General features: G+C 64.2%; 1 protein-coding gene across 2 annotated transcripts in view; it reads right to left on the minus strand.

Annotated features, from left to right (window-relative positions):
* CASKIN1 (CASK interacting protein 1) overlaps nt 1–15,703 on the minus strand; it is a 29,976-nt gene extending 14,273 nt beyond the window's left edge. For both annotated transcript variants that reach the window (XM_048321320.1, XM_048321319.1), the window contains exons 1-3: nt 15,529–15,703; nt 2,356–2,407; nt 11–108 (exon numbers count right to left, since the gene is read on the minus strand). In XM_048321320.1, the coding sequence (XP_048177277.1) occupies nt 11–108; nt 2,356–2,407; nt 15,529–15,622 (244 nt within the window). In that variant the 5' untranslated portion in view covers nt 15,623–15,703. The remainder of the gene's footprint in view (nt 1–10; nt 109–2,355; nt 2,408–15,528) is intronic.
* Nucleotides 15,704–17,957: the final 2,254 nt, after the last annotated feature.

The following is a 17,957-nucleotide window of genomic DNA, read 5'->3' on the forward strand; positions in this document are numbered from 1 at the left end:
AGGGACTCGCCTTTGTTGTCCTTGATGTCCACAGCAGCCTGTGCCTCCAGCAGCAGCGAGATGAGCTCCGTGTTGCCGTTAAGCGCCGCATGGTGCAGAGCCGAGAACCTGGGGAGTGGGGTGGTGTCAGGGGCCACAGGCCTGTCCCCTCCACAGCCCTGCCACCCCCTGCCCAGCACCATGGTCTCAAACCTGCACCTCAGCAGCACCCCGGGGCACGTGCTCTGCCCTCCATGTGCGCACGTCCCCGGGAAAGCCACCCCCACATCCCTCTGTGGGTTTTTGGGGCAAGAGCTGCTGCAGGCCTGGGAACGCTGAGACTCCTCTGGGCTGGAGGTGGTGGGCAGGGCAGGCCCAGGGGTGTCCCACTGAGGGTGGGGGTGCCGGGGAGCCCCCTCCCCGCTGACCCATTTCCCCCAGCCTGGCCCCAGCAGCGCTGCCACGAGCACAGATGGCAGCACTGCCCTTGCCTGGTGTTGGGCCTGGCTGTTGGGTGGGGAAAGCCCCCGGCCCCGCACCCGCTCTGCTCTCGGAGCTCCCGGAGCCAGAGGCTCCCGCCTGGGAAGCAGGCCAGGAGCTGACCTACTTGTGCTCCCGGCAGTGGCATCCTCCGTGCGACTGCGCTGGCACCCACCGCGCCACTGCTCTGGTCCCCAGCCATGCACAGCTTCCCCATCCCATCCCTGGGGCCACCCCGGTGTCACCGGAGCATGGGAATGGGCTGCGGAGCACCCAGGACACGCTGGTCTCTGTGGCTGCCCGGTGCCCGAGGGGCAGCTGAGGGATAACAATCCCCCTGCCCCTGTTCCCCAGGCCCCCAGCTGAGGGGGGGACGCGTCCCCGTGGGGAGCACGCTCCAGCCACCACGATGCCCACGGAGCTGCCGCCTGTGATCCCCGGCGGGGAGCGGCGATGTGAGCAGACAGCTTGCACAGGAGGCCGATCCCCAACGTCTGCCTGGGAAATGTCAACATTTTCCACTCCAGCGCCCTGCTCAAATCCGCTCAAGATGGTGCAAATCGCAGCCTTCCCCGGGGCTGCCTCAGGGGCTTCCCTCGGGCACCACATGGCCCAGCCGGCCACCTCGGCCACGCACAGGGCACTGTCCCCAGGGCAAGCACGGGGACACCAGCACGATGCTCATCCATGGCACCCCCAGCCAGGAATGAGCCAGCACCGCAAGGATGGGGAAACTGAGGCATGGGGCTGGCTGAGATCACACAGAGCGGAGCTCACTCAGGCTGCAGCCCGGGGCTGCCCTGTGCCTTCCCGCGGGATCCTTTCCAGAAGCAGCGCTGGAGGCTGCTCCCCTGTTGCTCCTGCACCCCCTGTGTGTTCCAGGAGCAGGATACGAGCAGCGCCCTACCTGCAACTCCCCAGCCCTGCCGTGATGCTCAGCCCTCCTGTGACCTGCTGGCTCTGTGGAGCACGAGGTGGCCCCTGGGGTGATGCCCCCTTGCCCTGCCCACCCCACACCCCCCACCCCAGTGCTGGCCCCGTGCCCTGCACACGCTGGCACACACGGACACACTCGATGCACACATGTGCTCAGCTGCACATCCACAGGCCCACCTGTGCCCGTGCCTGTCACACGTGCACCTGGCACAGCGATGAGCTGTCAGGTACCAGGGGATGCCCGCTGCCACCACCCTGGCGATGAGGATGAGGATGGACCCCGGTTGCCCTGGCCATATGTCCCCAGGGCATGGCCTCCCATTCCTGACCAACTTCTGTGCTCTCTGGCATTTCCCTGGCCACAGCAGAGCCATCCCCAGGGTCCAAATGGCATCGTGCTGCTGCCCTGCTCAAGGGGGATCACGGGGTGGGGGGAGCCAGGGGCAGCTGCTGCCCAGCCCCACAAGCAGCGCTCCCACCGCAGCCCCCTCCTGCGTGGGGCCCTGGCTGCCTCCCTGCAGCCTCATTAGTGTGATTAGCAGGGGTGATCGTGCGGCCCCTTTCTGCTGCTCACGCCCGTTGGATGTGGCTGTGGAGCGTCGCGCCAGCAGCACAGCCCGGCGGGGTCACGGCTCTCCCACCCAGCACCCCACAGGGCTGATCCCTGCACAGCTCCCGCAGAGCCTCACAAGGCTGGGAAAAGGTGTGGTGAGATGTGGGGCACAGCCCTGCCTCTGCCTGCTCTGGTACCCACGACTTCTCCAGACCAGCACTGGCTCTGGGTGCAGGCAGGGCTCAACCGTGTGGGCTAATGGGGGCCAGAGCCCTGGTACTGGACCTCCCAGCTCGGAGAGCCTGGCATCTCCATGCAGAGGCTCCCACAGCATGTGCCCCCCTGCTCACAGCACCCATGACACACACCCCACAGCACCAACACCCCAACTTGGGGCTTCTACTCACCCGTCGGTGTCTTGGAAGTTGACATTGACTTTCTTTGCTGATCCGAGGAGCTCTGGAAGGGAGGGAAGGGGACAGGATGTTAGAGGAAGTGGCTGGGGCAGGGACATGGGGCACACAAGGGAGGTGATGTGGTGGCAGTTCCAGATTTTCCTTCCTATCAAGGCTGGGACTCCCTGCAGCTCCACAGGTGCTGCGTGAGGCTGCCTGAACCTGCAGGCAGGAGGCTCAGGGTGGGGGTCCCTGCTGAAGGTGGCAGAGCCTTGGGGGCCCTCCTGGCACCAGGTTCTCACCATTCTTCCCTGGTTTGCCTAGGGTTCTCCCCCTGCTCCTTCACCTGGCTGAGGGTCTGGAATTGCCCCATGGAGCCCCTGCTGGGCAGAGCTTGGCATGTTCCCCGTACCCCCAGGCCCCCAGCACTGCCCTCCCCACGCTTCTGGGAAATTAAACCGCGCCGGGGCAATCCAATTAGCAGCACGAGGAAGGATGGAGCCAGATTTACATAAGATTTACCCGAAAAATGCCACTCAGGCTTTCCAGTGAGCTGCTCTTCCCACAGCGGGAGCCGGAGCAGGAGGAGAAGGAAGAGGAGGCTGGGAGCAGCACAGTGGGGGACCCACACAGCAGCCCCTGAGCCCAACACAGTGAGCACAGCTCCAGCACGGCTCTGAGTCCTTGGGAAAGGACCCAAAGGCTGCATGGCCTGGCAGGGAGAATGGGCAGACAAAGTCGTTCAAAGCCAAGGACAAGCCCTTGTTGGGAGAAGTTGGCTGGAAGGGGCTACTTCAGGCATGGAAGGGGAATGTAGGGCCCGAGAGACACTCCCTGTGTGCCTTGGTCATGGCCTTGCTCTCTCCCCCTGTAGCACATCTCCCTGTCGGTGTCCCTGTGTTTATTGAATTATTGGACACAGGGGCTGTGCCACAGCCCAGGAGCCTCCGCATGGACAAACAGGGCTCAGAGGGCACCAGCAGCAGGAAGGGTGGCTGTGTCCAGCCCTGACCCTCAAGCCTGGGGAGTGGTGCCAGGCTGAGCCAGCCCTGCCCACGCCACACAGCCCAGATGGGCCCAGGAGTGGCCAGGACAGAGGCTCTGGCACCCAGCACTGGCTCCCTCCTGCACTCCAGGGCTGCCCGACTGTCTGAGCCGCAGGACATTTGCTAATGCTGACACAGCGCGGTGTGACAGGTGAGAACTGCAGAGGATGGGTTCTATCAGCCACAGCAACCACTCTCCAGCCACCAGGCCCCCAGGCTCTCCTCCCACTTGTGGTGCCTCATGTGGGATGAGAAGGGGTGCTGCAGGGTGCCCAGGGCGGGATGGGGACACCATGGGGTCCCCAGGGTGTAGGGAGGGAGAGGAATGCCACAGAAACCTCCAATTCTATCCCTGCCACAGCATCTCCATGTTCCCCTGGAAAGAACTGGACATTACCGGTGGGCAGAGCCCCTGTGACACCGGGACTGACCGAGCGGGTCCCCGCCAGCCCCATGCTGCCGCCAGCGTCCCCAACAAAGGTGCCATTCAGCTCTGGTGGAGAGGAGCCCAGCGCTGCTTCCGCTGCTGCCCCGCGCCAAGAACCAGCTCCCAGGAGAAGGGGCCGAGCTGCCCCCCAGGGATGCAAAGGGCCAGCGGACAAAAGGAGCCGGTGGGCGCAGGAGCGGCACTGTGCCCAGCACTGGCTCCAAGCTCTGTCCCCAAGATGGGCCCCGCTCCGGCTAATGGGTCCTTGCAGATGGACGGACAGTTGTCTGCAGGTCTGCAGTGCCTGGCCTTTCCCACGGGTTGATCCCAGTGAGGGGCTGGGAGGGGGCAATGCCCGGAGATCAGGGTCACAGGGTGCAGTGATGCTGTTGGTGATCCCCAGGCACATGTGCCACCCTCAGCAACACCAAACCACCATCACCCCAACCTACCGTAGCGGCAAATTTTTCCTCCCTGCACCTGCAGGAGAGGCTGCGGCTGCCAAAATCTGTTTAGCACTTCCATCACTGCCCGTGCCAAGTGCTTAGTCAGTGACTTCCAGCCATGCAGTGGTTTGACTTTCCTTAAAGCTCTGGAAGTGGCCGTCAGCATGCCGAAGGCAGCTGGAGCAAGGAGTCCAACTGAGGTCTCAGAATATCCCCAGTTCCCAGAGCAGGAGAGAAGGATGAGTGCCCTGACATGTCACCAGGTCCACAGTGGGATTTGTAGCCTGTCTGGGGGCAACAAGAGCCAGGAGAGCTCATTAATGGCTGGGAATTACAAGGAAAACTCTTCCACTAACGAGGGAGACAGAAGGGATCTGAGTGCTTCCAATTAAAAATATCGGCTACAAAAGGAGGTGGGCATGGTGGGGAGGAGAGCAGAGCTCCTGCATGGCCACGCTGCCAGCAGGCACCCAGTGTGTTCCTGGCTGTCCTCTCTGCTGGGATCACTGGAGGAGTGACAGGGACCACCAAGCACCTGCAGTCACCATCCTGTCCTCTCCATGCAAAATCAGATACCATCAAGTAGGTGTTGTTGCAGGGGTGGCATCTCTGTTCAGATGACCTGAGCCCCATCACCATTCTTGGGACACCCCAATGTCCCCTCTTGGCTCCCCATGGGCTCCTCAGGTGATGGTTGTGCCACATGGGATCACATGGCTCCCCTGGTATCTCATGGCCCAGCTCCCCACAGCTCTCGGAGCAGTTTGCACTCCACAAACACCCCTGGGGCAGGACCACAATGCCAGCCCCAGGAAAGGGGGGGACACACGGGACCCGGCACCACCGGGTCCGGCTGCCGCCCGCGGCTCCTGCGTGCACTGGGAGCCGCAGCGTCTGCCATCGACACCAGCTATAAACAGCGTCTGCCAGAGTAAACACCGCCGCGGGGAGCAGCCCTGCCACTACTCCCAGAAATGCCTTCACTTAAACACAGGGAATGCAGGAGCTAAATGCACGCTTGGATTGAGCCTGGCGCTCCGCATGCAGCGAGCTCCTCGCCGGTCCCGGCTCCCCCGCTACACGCCGGCCCTGCAGCAGCCACAGCCCCGGCGGGCACCGTGACACGGGCAACGCACGAGCTGCTGGCACGTGCCAGGCCTGGGTGCGGGGGACCCACTCGGCCCAACCCCAGGGTCCAGCCATGCATCACTTTGGCTCCCATGCCTGGAAGCTGTTCTGGGCATCCTGGAGCACACCATGAGGAGACCCCCATGCCCAACCACAGCTCTGGGCACTGAGTGGCCATGTGGAGACCCCCATGCCCAACCAGGAATCCCAGTACATGCCATGGGAAGACCCCTGTGGCCAGTCACTGCTCCAGGTATCCCAGAACATGCTGTATGGAGACGCCTGTGCCCAGGTGGCCAGTACATGCCATGACGAGACCCCTGTGGGCAAGCACAGCTCAATGTGTGTTGCAAGGAAACCCCCATGCCCGGCTGCCCCACCCCCTTCCTTGCACACATGTCCAAGGCCACAGCCCCACATGGTGGGGCTCCTTGGGGGGGCTCCTCTCCCTTCCCAGCACCCCCTCACGTGCTCATGCACCAGCCCCTGCGTCTGCAGCCAGCGCAGCGCCAGCAGCGATCGATGCCCAGCCGGGGCGTGGGGGCTCCTGGCCAAGCCCCCGCTGACGAAGCACATCCTCACCCAGCTCTCCCTGGCAGGGAGCAGGCGGCTGCTCCAAGCAGATGGCTCCAGCCTCCGCTAAATCAACATCTACTTAATGAGGGGAAAGCATTGCTGCCCCCTCCCCAGCATGGCGGCAGCAGATGAGCCAGGAGAACCCCCCCAAATCCTCCTCTCCATCCCTTCCATCAACCCTCTGCAGTGATCCCACTCCCCTCCAGCCCCATCCCTGCTGCTTCCCCACTCCCCAGCTCACATGGGCAGTCGGACCCCTGTGTGTGCCCCCTGCAAACACAACAGGACCCCACAAGCAGCGAATATCCACAGGCAAGACATTCAAGGCAAGCGCCTATTTCAGAGACAGGGGGGAGGATCCTGCAGCGGCATTGCTGGGAGCTGCCGGATAAAGGAAGCATCCAAAATAGCTGCTCTTAATTATATCCCTGCTAACAAGCGCCACGCAAACAACGGGCACTGCATGAGGAGCCCTGGCATGGGGATGTCTTATTCTTTGCTGCAAAGATGGGGTCCCCATAGCAGCATGTGCCATCGTGGGGACCCCACTGAGGCAGCCACAGCAGCCCTGGCTGGGTCTGGTGATGATGGTGACATCGGGGGGCTGGTCCTGACAGGGAAAAGCTTGTACTCCTGCAGCCAAGGTCGTGTCAGGCACTGAGGCCGGCGCGATGCTCAGATGCTAATGAAGCCGTTATCATCTTCCGATCGATCTGGACTGTATAAATAATGCACCGGGAAGCTCGTTGTACAGGGAAAGGGATTGCCTGGGGCTGAGAGGTGGCTGGGATGGGATGGAATCATTGCAGAGCAGTACAGAGCACAGCTGGATAACTACTGCTCACCACAGCTGGACAGACATCTCTCGCCACAGCTGGACACCCCTGAGGCAATCACAGCTGGATATACACTTCTCACCACAGCTGGACTTCCCTGTGTCTATCACAGTTGGATAACAACTGCCCATCAGTACTGGACAATCCCAGTGCCCATCACAGCTGCACTCGCACAGCTGTGTGCCCCGCTGCCCATCACCAGCCATTCCCCAAATCCCATTTTGGGGGATGCCGCCCATGTGCTCAGCACATGTACGGGTGCTCCGGATGCCCGTCCCTGGCAGAGCCTTCTCCAGGGAGTGGCGAAATCCGCACTGGAGGCTGGCTGGGCTCTGGCAGCCTGAGTCACCACGCAGCGCTGTCCCCTGGGGCTGCAGGAAGCAGCTTAAATGCAGCTTTCAAGAGGCAGCGGGGACTCCACTGTGATGCTTTTATTTTTACCAAAAGGAAACTTTTCAGTCCCATGGGACATCGCGGGGCTGACCCTGTGGGCTGCCGGGGCAGGCGGGGACAGGGGACACGGGTGTACCCGGGGTAGAACCGACCCACAGGGACTGGAGCTGTCCAGGGGACCCAGCGCCCCATGATGCCCACCAGCAGCTACTGTAGGGATCCCCACTGTCTCCCCGTATTCCCAAGTCATATCCTCACCTGACCTTTGCCGTGTGGTGCCACGGAGCCAGGCCAAGCTGCACTGCATTAGCCAGACCCCTTTGGGGCAGTCCCAGTCCCCCCAGCCCCCTGAGTACCACGTGGGGCTCTGCTATGCAGAGGCTCCCAGTGACTCGGCCCAGAGCACCCAGGAATGCGGGGAAGAGTCAGCAGGGACGGGCAGGTGCATGGGCAGTGCAGGGATGTGCTGGCTCTGCCCCACGAGTGGGACATAGGTGTGCTCAGCTCCGTGGGACCAGCAATGAGCGCCGCAGCCTCCTGCCGTGCCCGGTGCCAGCCGCACGCCCACACTCGTCTCCACGGAAATGAATGTTGGTGTCGCTTACAGGGAGCCCTAATTGCCAGCCTGTGGCAAACAGGTAATTTTCAGTAATAACCTTGGCTGGAAGGAGCCACTGCTGGCACAGTGAGGCCGGCATGGCAGAGATGGAGATGTGGCTGCTCAAGGCCACTGTCACCTGTGTCTGCCCATCCATCCATCCCAGCACGGCTGGCACTGCACCTCCTTGGGACATGGGAGCAGAGAGAGGTGGACACACACCACTCACCTCCACCCTGGGGCATTCTGCCCTGCCCCATCTGCATCCTCCCCATCTCCTCCCCCTGCCCACCCCTCTACAGGGCCAGGGATCCCTGGGAGGATGGACCCTGTCCACACTGACTGCAGGGAGGGACCAGGAGCTTTGTGCATCTTAAAGCATCATTAACCAACACACAGTGGTGATCACTGGCCTCCCATGAACCCGGCGCGGTGCAGCAGCTCTGGGAAGTGGTGGGAGCTGCTGGCGTGCCTCGAGCGTGTGCTCACATGTGCACGTGTGTGCAGGCAGCCCGGATCAGCTCCTGGCATGCCCCGAGCATGTGCACATGCGTGCACGTGTGTGTGCAGGCGGTCCAGATCCATCAGAGGCACGGGGCACTGCTGCAGCGCCGGCTCCAAGCTCCCAACCGTGTGTGGCAAAACAGGCCCCAGGCTCTATTTTAAGCATGGTGCCTTCAGAGCCATCGTTTGTCCTCATCCACGGCGTGGCCTGGGCTGCCAGCGCACCGTGCCCACCCTCTGTTCCACAGCAGCCTTCCCGGCGGGAATGGAGGGGCAGGACGGGCACGGCCATGGGCAGCTCCCCGGGCGCAGGGCCTGGCAGCTCAGCGGTGTCGCGGTGACCGCCGGGGCGGGTGGGCAGCGCGGGGATGTGCAGCCAGGCGATGCCGTGCATCATCCAGGAGCTCCGGGAGCGCGGCCGGAGGCCTCGCACTGCTCCCGGCGGGCTGACAGCGCTGCAGGGGAGGCGCAGGGCTCGCAGGACTCATTCCAGTGTCCCCAGCTTCCCCAGCGTCCCCAGCGTCCCCAGCACGGTGGGCACAGGAAGGAGGCTGGCAGGGGCAGTGCAGGGCCGAGCAGGACCGGGACTCGGGCAGACGCTGAGCGCAGACAGGCGGGAGCGGGGCTGCTGCGGAGCTGCAGGGCTGCGAGGAGCGCGCCTGCTGTAAACAGCCCAGCTGCAATGCAGGAGCCGGGCAGCCGCTGCTTTGTCTCAGCTCCAGCGGCTCCCGCCGCCGCGGGCCGGGAACCCGCGGGGCCTCTCGAGGAGGCGGCGCAGGGCTCCGGCAGCCACATCTGGAAGGGATCAGCGGCTGCTGCCGCTACGAGCCCGCCGTGCCCAGCGCCCAGCCCCACGCCAGGCCGGGCAGGAGGCAGTGCCAGCGTGGGCAGTGGAGAGGCCACAGGCACATGGCCGCACGGGGCAGAGGCGCACGGGCACACGGTACACACGCGTTCACATGGATGCACAGAGGCACGCAGCGCATGGATGCACAGGGGCTGAGGCACGCACATGGATGCACGCGTGCACACGGGCACGTCGTGCACAGGCGTGGAGGCCCGCGGGAGCACCGGGATGCAGAGGGGCACACGCAGGCACACGGGCGGAGCACCCGGCCACCCGAGCTTGGAGAGGCAGAGCCTGGGGTGGCTGCTTGGGCACCATCTCCAGCTTGGTCCATCTCCAGCTGACACAGACCATGGCAGGGCACATCACTGGGGTTCCTTTGTCCCGCTGCGCCCCGGGGCACCCCAGCCCCACAGCCACCTCCATCTGCTCGGCATTCTCCAGGCAGCCGGCAGTGACCTTGATGGGGACACCCAAGGAGACCCAGGCAGAGCTGGCACTCCCAGCCAGCCACTCTCCCATGCGCTCTCAGCACCGTGCTGCCCCACCGGATGGCTCGTGCCAGCACCGGTACCCATCCATCACCAGAGCAGTCCCGGCAGCACAGGGCTGTCAGGCCGAGCCAAGGCCAGCTCTGCATCCCAGCTTCCCATTTCTCAGGCTGATTGCTCCTGTCGCTGCAGAGCCCAGCATTAAACACCTCATTTTCTACTCCCGTATTGAGTTGGAAAATACTATTAACATTTCATTAGAGCTTAAAGATCCCTCTCAGCCCGGCACAATGAGCCGGCCCACGGGTGGGCACCGCTCCTGTACCGGGTGGAGGACACTGGTCCCGTCCCTCTGGGAAGAGAAGAACCAGGAGGGCAAGTCCCACGTGCCCCAGCTGTGGGACAGGATGGTGAGCCAGGGCAGAGGTAACATCAGCGCTGCACACTGGCTCAGTGAGCTGCTGGGCATGGGCCACCCTCACAGCACACTTGGCCAGGGACAGGACACAAAGCAGTGACAGAACAACAGTGTCCATGCAGGCACTCCTGAGTTGTGCTTTCCAACGTGTCTCCCTTACTCATGGAAGCCTGGCCCAGCAGGACCAGCGCCAGTCATTAAATATCAGCAAGTTTGTTCTCTGACACTCTCCCAGTGGTGCTGGGCACCATTCCCAGCACACACCACCCAGCACCAGTACAGAGAGCACTGTGGGAAACAGCCTCAGCTGGGTGCCCCCCTCCACCACACCCCACCAGCACTGCCAGAGCTCCCACCTGCCACGAGCCCAGGAATGTGTTCTCTGAGCACCCTCCACTGCTTTGGGACCCACCTGGGCCCTGGCACACCAGCACAGAGCTGCCATCCCCAGGTACTGCTGCTGTGGCCAGTGCAGACACACGGAGAGTGGGAAGGAGCTAGCGGCACCTGGATACACTGAGATGGGGAGGGGGCTGATTGCAGCCATTCCCAGCAGTGGGGAAGGGGAAGGAAGGGTTAAACGGAGCGCAGAGAGGAGGTGAGGAGCCAGACGCCAGCCTGGCTACTGGAAACCACGATGGGCTGGCAGCGACTGGGACGGCTGTGGAGACAGCTCCAGGCACACACAGCACTCAGCCCTGCTCACTGCCAGCACTGTCACCCTTGGGTGCAGCCTGGCCCTGCCACGTCCCCCACAGTGTCACCCCCCAGCACAGGGGCAGCAAGGTCCTCGTGTGGCAAGCAGCCGGAGCTGGCAGCCGTGGGAGAGCCCCGCACGAGGGTCTGGCAAAGGGCTGCTTGGTGTCAAGCCAGGTGAATTTGGGACTGCTGAGAGAAAATCCAGGCCAGTGAGGGAGCTGGGAACAGAGCCGCCGGCCCACAGCCCCGCTGCTCCTCGATGGCAGTAGCCAACAGTCCCGGGTCCCCAAAGCATTCTCAGTGGGCAGGGACCCCATGGCCAGCCCGGACACGGGGGCTGTGCTGGGGGCAGGGGGACAGGGGAGGGTTTGCATGCACAACTTGGCCCAGACACAGAGGCAAGAAATGTAAAATAATGAGGAGTCACCCCAGGCTGAGCAGTCATGCCCCTCTGGAAGGAAACCTGGCACACACCAGCCCCCGCCAGCCTGCCAAATCCTGCTGGGAGCGAGGCTTCACACGCGGGCTGGAAACCCCAAGAAGTTTATGAGGGACCCGCTGACACGTGGATGAGTCGGGCAGCAGCTGGAGCTGCTCGGCCCTGACAGGAACCTGCCTGTCAGCAGTGCACGGAGCATGGCCTGTGCCTGGGACACGCCTGGGGTGCACCGGCATCTCCCCTTGCTGGCATCATCTGCGTGTCCCAGCCCACCCTCTTGGCATTCCACCCCTTCATCCCTGCCAAGGGGATCGTAGGAGGCGTGGGACCAGTGCCTGGCCACGGGATGGGGGATGAATGGGGCCCCAGCATCTCTTTGGCCAAGCTGCCACAGGACCTGGTCCCGCAGCCCCTTCCCCTCACTCCAGATATCCTGCCCAGCACTGATGGCTCCAGAGGCCAGAAGCATCCAGGGGCTCCAGCATTCCAGTGAGCATCATCTGCTCATCTCTGCCTGGGTTTCTCTGTCAGCAAGGAGGTTCTGCCCAGTGCCTGTGTCCAGGGAGCAGCAGCAGGAGCCATCAGGGGTGGCTGCCTCCCCGGGAAGGCTCCTGCTTTCCCAGAGGGCCGGGGGGAACTGGGCAGCTCCGGCGGCTGCCAGCCACGTGTGCCCTGGGCACTGCACCACAATTGGATTTGCAGCTGCCCTGCCTTTTACTGCATGGAAATTGAATTGTAAAATGTCAAAGACATTTCCTAACTGCGCCATATTAGCCTGGTTTTATTAAATACTGTTATCAGAGCAGATTATTAATGCAATCAAATGCAGGCAAGAAAACCCAGAATTAACTGGCCACCGTACAGGAGGACACACCGGAGGGCAGGAGGCAGCTGGTGAGGCTCTGCCCAGAGCCCATGTCCCCAGGTGCTCTGGTTCTACTTCCCTCTGTCTCTGAATCCTGGAGCACCGGTGAAGGAGCAATCCCACCCAGCCCATGCAGCTCCACTCGCATCCCAGGATGGCTCCCCATGGGACAGCAGGACCCTGGGGGTTCTCGCTGAGCTTTGAGGTCCCTCCCTAGACAGGGCAGGACCTGCTCCCTGCGCATAGCAACAGGGCCAGGACTGATGGGACAAGCCCTGAGATGCCAGAGCTGCTGCCAGTGACATGCAGGGCAGGATGCAGAGCCCTGCACAAGTGGCAGTGCAGGAATGGGGTTCTCCTGCCCAGAGCAGGGGCATCCCGAGAGCTGCCCAGGCCTCAGCACCCATGCCCTGGGCAGTGGGGCCAGACTGGGCTGGGTTACCGCGACGTGGCAGGACACAGAGGGTGCAGAGCTCCGTGCCCAGCTCCTGATCTCAGCCAGGCAGTATGGCTAACCCAGCCCAGGGCATCCCCAAGTGAGGCACCCAGAACTCCAACAGCACATCAGGACACAAGTCCTGATAGCAACCTGGAGGACCAGGATGGCACTGAGGACCAGGCATGGGGTGGGCAGCACAGTCCCACAGGACACGGCCCTGGATTCCACCCACACAGCCAGCCCCTGCCATGCTGGATGCTCATCCTGGCACCATGGGGCCATGTGCTGGGACATCTCCTTGGCCACATGAAGCTGCCACATGTGGAAGTGCTTTACAGAGCCCCCCAGCCTGGCTGGAGGAGAAATTGGAGTAGAGGATCCAACCCTTGGCTCGAGGTCCCTCACTCGGCATCGGCAGCACCACACAGGAGCCATTTCCAACGTGGATGAGCCGCTGGCAGCACTGGCCTCACAGGGAAGGAGCCAGCTCACTCCAACACTCCACAGCCAAGGAACTGTAGATCCTCTGCACGGCATGGCACGGCTCATCTCCCACTGCCTGAAGCCCTGGGTGCCCAGGAGAGGGATGGCTCAGTGGGCATGGGTGCTCCTGGAGATGCCCCATGGTCCCATCCCATCCCACAGCACTGGAGCCGAGGGGAAAACGCCAAGTCACCACATTTCTTCGAGGTAGCACTGGGAAGGAGGGGACAGGGAGGGAAACAGTTTGCTGCCAAATCCCTGCATCTGATTTGCGCAACTTTCAGACAACCTCATCAATTATGGATGCCCGGGAAGCAGGCGCGGTGCGCGCTGCGGCCGGCCCGGGCCCCCGAACCCGCACTCACACCAAACCGGGCCCCATGTCACCATAGCAACCCGTGCTAATTCACGCAAGGATTTTTAAAATCTCATTTATTAAACCCCACATGAATAGGATATTATCCAGATAACAGAGCTAAGTTACAAATCTTCCTGGTGCCGTGCAGCACAGGGAGCACCCCAGGCATGCGTGGGACCGGAACTTGGAGGGGACATGGGGACACCACGGAGTGGGGACAGCCCTGCTTGGTGCTCTCCCACTCCGTGCACTGCTCCAGCCCCACTGCCATGGCCAGAGGTACTTGTGCAGCCCAGGAGCACGTCACCCACTGCTGCACACGTGGCCCTCGCTGCCACACGGGACTGTCAGGTCCAGTGGGGCAATGGCCCAACACTGGCACCAGTGGGTCCAGCAGAGCTGGAGATGGGCAGCCCAGCAAGGGGATGGGCTGAGCATCCAGGCCTACAGCAGGAATCTCCTCAACACCAGGCTCAGCCCCACTGGGTGTCCCTTGTCCCTAACCTGTGATCCTGGCACCTGTGGAGCGTCCTGCCTGGTATCCAGACGGCTCAGCAGTGCTAAATGCAGCAGAGCACTGGGAAGAACAGGGATGCAGGAGCAAGTGGTGGCACTCAGGCACCTCTGGCCGTTGCCACAGCAACGCCAGCTGTGTGCCCAGGCCAGCAGGGACTGGAGAGGGGTGTGTGGGGACACTGCTGGGCACAGGCCAGGCATTGTCCCCATACCCACACGCTGCCCCAAGAGGCCACGGCAGTAGCAGCATCTGGAGTGGGTTGGGATGAAGCGGGCTCTGAGCTGGAGGTTCTTCTTGCCCTGCACAGTCCCTCAGCAGTGACAGCAACGATAGCATTGGGGACATGGGGAGCGCCACGCCAGCCTTGCATGACACATGCTGGCCCCATGTGGCCCCGTGGACATGGTGGATGAAACACCAGAGCAGGGACACGGGGAATGCCATGCCAACCCTGCTCAGCACCAGGACATGGGACATCACACTGGCCCTGCTTGGTCAGAAACAGCCCTGCATGACCAGGGACAGGGGACACCTCACCAGTCCCGCACAGCTCCAGGGCAAGGGGGGTGCCCGCATTTGGGAAGTGCCGGCCCTGGAGAGAGGGACAGTGGGTGCAGCAATGAAGGGACTGTGTGTCCAGTGACACAGAGCCACATGAGTGCTTCCCGTGGTCCCTGCCCATACCCAGGAACGGTCCCCCACCACCCAGTTCGTCCCCGCGCACCAGGCCTGAAACCTGCGGCTGCATCAGCACCATGAATTATTCAGTCCCGGGCGGAACGCCTCGACGGAGCAGTTACATCCTACGGCGAGTAGATGATACTCATGGAGCTACACACACGTACACCCGGAGACGCACACGCACAGCCACACGCACGCCCCCGCAGCCTCACACCTGGCCACGCACCCGCGGCGCACCCGCGGAGCCGTGCACAGCCAGCCGCAGGGATGCACCGGGAGATACCCGCGGAGCGACATCCAAACACCCCCTCACCGAGAAACACCAACAGCCCAGCCAAACACACAGATGCCAGGGTACACACCGCCACGCAAACACCCCACGCACCCAAACACAGCCGCACACGCACCCGCGGCAGCGCGGACACACGCAGAGGTGTGCGGGCAGCCAGCCCCGGCGCTCACCCTCGCGGGCCGGGCACGCTCGCTGCACGCACACGCAGATGCGCCCGGCGCTGCCCGGCCGCAGACCCTGCCCAAACCCCCGGGAGGACCGGGCCCGGCTCCCGGGGAGTCGGGAGTTGCTCCCGGGTGCAGGGCAAGGGCAGCCCGGCCGGAGCCCGACCGCGCCGAGGGTGCCCCGGGACTGGCGAGGCGACCCTTTGCAGCGCTCTGCACCCGCACAGTGCCCGGGGATGCTCCGAGCCCCGCCGGGATGCTCAGACCCACGCCGGGCAGCTCCCCCCCCCCCCCCCCCCGCCCCTCCCGGGGCGCCCCCGGGGGTTCTCAGCACGTCTACGGTCCCCGCCCGCCTGCGACGAGCCGCAGCCGGGTAAGGGCCGGGGATGCTCCGCGGCCGGGCCCCGGGAGCAGCGCTGGGACGCGGCCCCGAGCCGCCGCGCCCGCTGCTGCGACGCCGGTGCCCATGTGTGCCCCCCCATCCCTGTGTCCCCCCACACCGCCGCCCCCGGCCCGGCCCCGCCGCCGCCGCACTCACTGGCTTTGCCGGGCTTGGGCCTCTGCAGCAGCTTCTGCACGGCCGCGATGTCCTCCGCCTTCACCGCCTGCACCAGCTCCTGGTCCTTGCCCATGGCTGCGCCGCGCCGGGGCTGCCGGCTGCGGGCTCACGGCCCGAGCATCCTCCGCGGCGCGGCGCGGCGAGGGGCGGGGGGCGGCGGGGGGCGGCTCGGCGCGCCTCGGCACGGCTCGGCTCGGCTCGGCACGGTGCAGCCCCCCCGCCCAGCCCGCCCGCTCCGGAGGCGGGGGCGGGGGCGGCGGCGGCGGCGGGCGCCCGGGGCGGGGCGCGGCGGGGCGGGGGGGGCCGCACCGGGAGCGCGGGGGGCAGCGCGGGAGAGGAGGAAGAGGAGGAGGAGGACGAGCTGGAGGAGGAGGAGAGGGCAGGGGCCGCCCGGTGCTGCGGGCGGAGCGCGGGGATCCCCCTCCTCGGTGCCGGGCCCGGGGGACGCCCCGGTGGGAGCCGCCGCGCAGCCGTGGCGTGTAACGAGCTGGCCGGTCTCAGCGGCCGGAGGGGACGGGGCGAACACGGCTGCTCGGGGCCTCTTCCTCCTCGGGGAGGATGCCGGGGGGGTCCAGCAGACGCCCTCCCGGGGCACCCCGTGCTCCCCAGCCGGTGTCCTTCGCCGGTCTCCGTCCCGCCCGGCCATCGCAGCAGCCTGCGGTGCCGATAACGGGAACCGGGCAGGAGCAACCTTTCAATTTCTGTAAATACAGCACTCATTACCGCGTCATTTCCCACTTTTGTTGACACAATGGCCGGTGACATTCGTCCCTTTCACTTTTAAAGGTGAAATGACCAAGACATTACAGTTGCGGAGGGTTCCCGGCTGTGCCGAGGGCTGAGGAAGCTGAGGAACCCGATAGGAAATGGGGCCAGTGATGGACACGGCGTTAATGTCCCCACGGTGCCATCAGGACAGAGCACGGACATCACTCGCACGAAACCAGTCCAGATTTCTGCCCTCCCGGACAAGTTCCTAGATAAAAACCTCGTGGAGTCCCGGCTCCAGCAAACCGGCATTAGGGCACATGGGACCGGAAGGCTGGTAGCCAACTGGCCACCACAGTGCTGGGCACTGAGGGGTGCAGTCACAGGCGGGTGCAGTGTACGGGGACCGGCATCTGCAGCCCCGTGTTAGCAACCGTGGCAGACGGAAAGACGGAGGAGGGAACCAAACTGTCCCCTGATGCCCCCTGCCCGCCCCGTGCTGGCCTGTGCCCCCCCAGCTGGAGCCCAAGGGTCTCCTGCACAACCCCCAGCTCCCGCCCAGTCCCCATCTCCGGGCTGACCCCCCCTCAGGGACGGCGGGGTCCGTCTCCTCTCCCCACCCCCACTTTCCAATCCAGGACATTTGGGTTGCCAGCACGGAACGCCGTCTAATCTGCCCTCTAATCCCGCAGCCGGGCGGCTGCACGGGGCCCTGAGCCGCGGCCGGGCTCCCGGGGCTGGGGGCTGGGGCTCCGCACGCGCCCGGGGGCCCCGGCGGGTCAGGGGCTTCCTTCACATCTGCCACCACCTGATAACAAACGCAGCGCCTCAACAAAGGTCCCTTTGTGCCCCACGGCTCCCTCCTGCTGGGCCCCCACACCCAGTCACCCGGCACAGACACGGCACAGGGAAGCTCCTGCCCCGACGCCCTCGCCAGGCACCGGGACCTCTGTGACCGGGGCACGACACGGGGCAGCAGGGCCGCGGTGTGGGGCCGGTGGGGTGCACCAACGCTGTCCCTCCTCCCCGCCTGAGCCCGGCTTTGCAGGAGGAGCTCCAGCCTGGCGTTCCTGCGGCTCCCTCGGGCTCTTGCCAAGTCGGGTTGGTCTTTGCAGAGCAGAAGAATGTGCAGTGAGATGTCCCCGTTCCTGCCCTGCACACCCCGAGCAAAACCAGCACCCGGAACGGTCAGAGCCTCAGGCACGCGGGATTTAGGATGGGCACTGTGGGGAACAGGCACGTGGAAACCTGACTGTGGGAACTGGAGACTCCACCAGCAGCAGGAGGGCTCATCCCACGCAGAGATCCCCACGCATCCCCCCAGCACAGCTGCCTTTCCGATGGGAAAGGAGCGCAGCAGAGCCTCTGCCTGGACTCGGGAGGCGGGGGGGATCTGGGAGCACACGGGGCCTGGGTGCTGGAATAACAGAGAAGAAGGAAGAGATGAAGGCAGAATTTGGAGGCTGAAGAAGCCATCACTGTGCTCACACCCCTCCCAGCGACCAGGGATTCACAGCGACTGAAAGCAGACACAGGGTTGGGGAGCGGGTGCTGGTGGGAGCCTGGCAGGGCCCCTGCACATCCCTCTGTCCCTGCTCCATCCCAGGTGGCAGCCCTTGCCTGGGACATGCAGCACCCAGCAGCCACACCAACCTGGATCCTGTCCAGGGAGGGCACAGCCGCCCTCGAGGCCAGCACAA

This window comes from Corvus hawaiiensis, chromosome 16, assembly GCF_020740725.1.
Source record: "Corvus hawaiiensis isolate bCorHaw1 chromosome 16, bCorHaw1.pri.cur, whole genome shotgun sequence".
Lineage (NCBI taxonomy): Eukaryota > Metazoa > Chordata > Aves > Passeriformes > Corvidae > Corvus > Corvus hawaiiensis.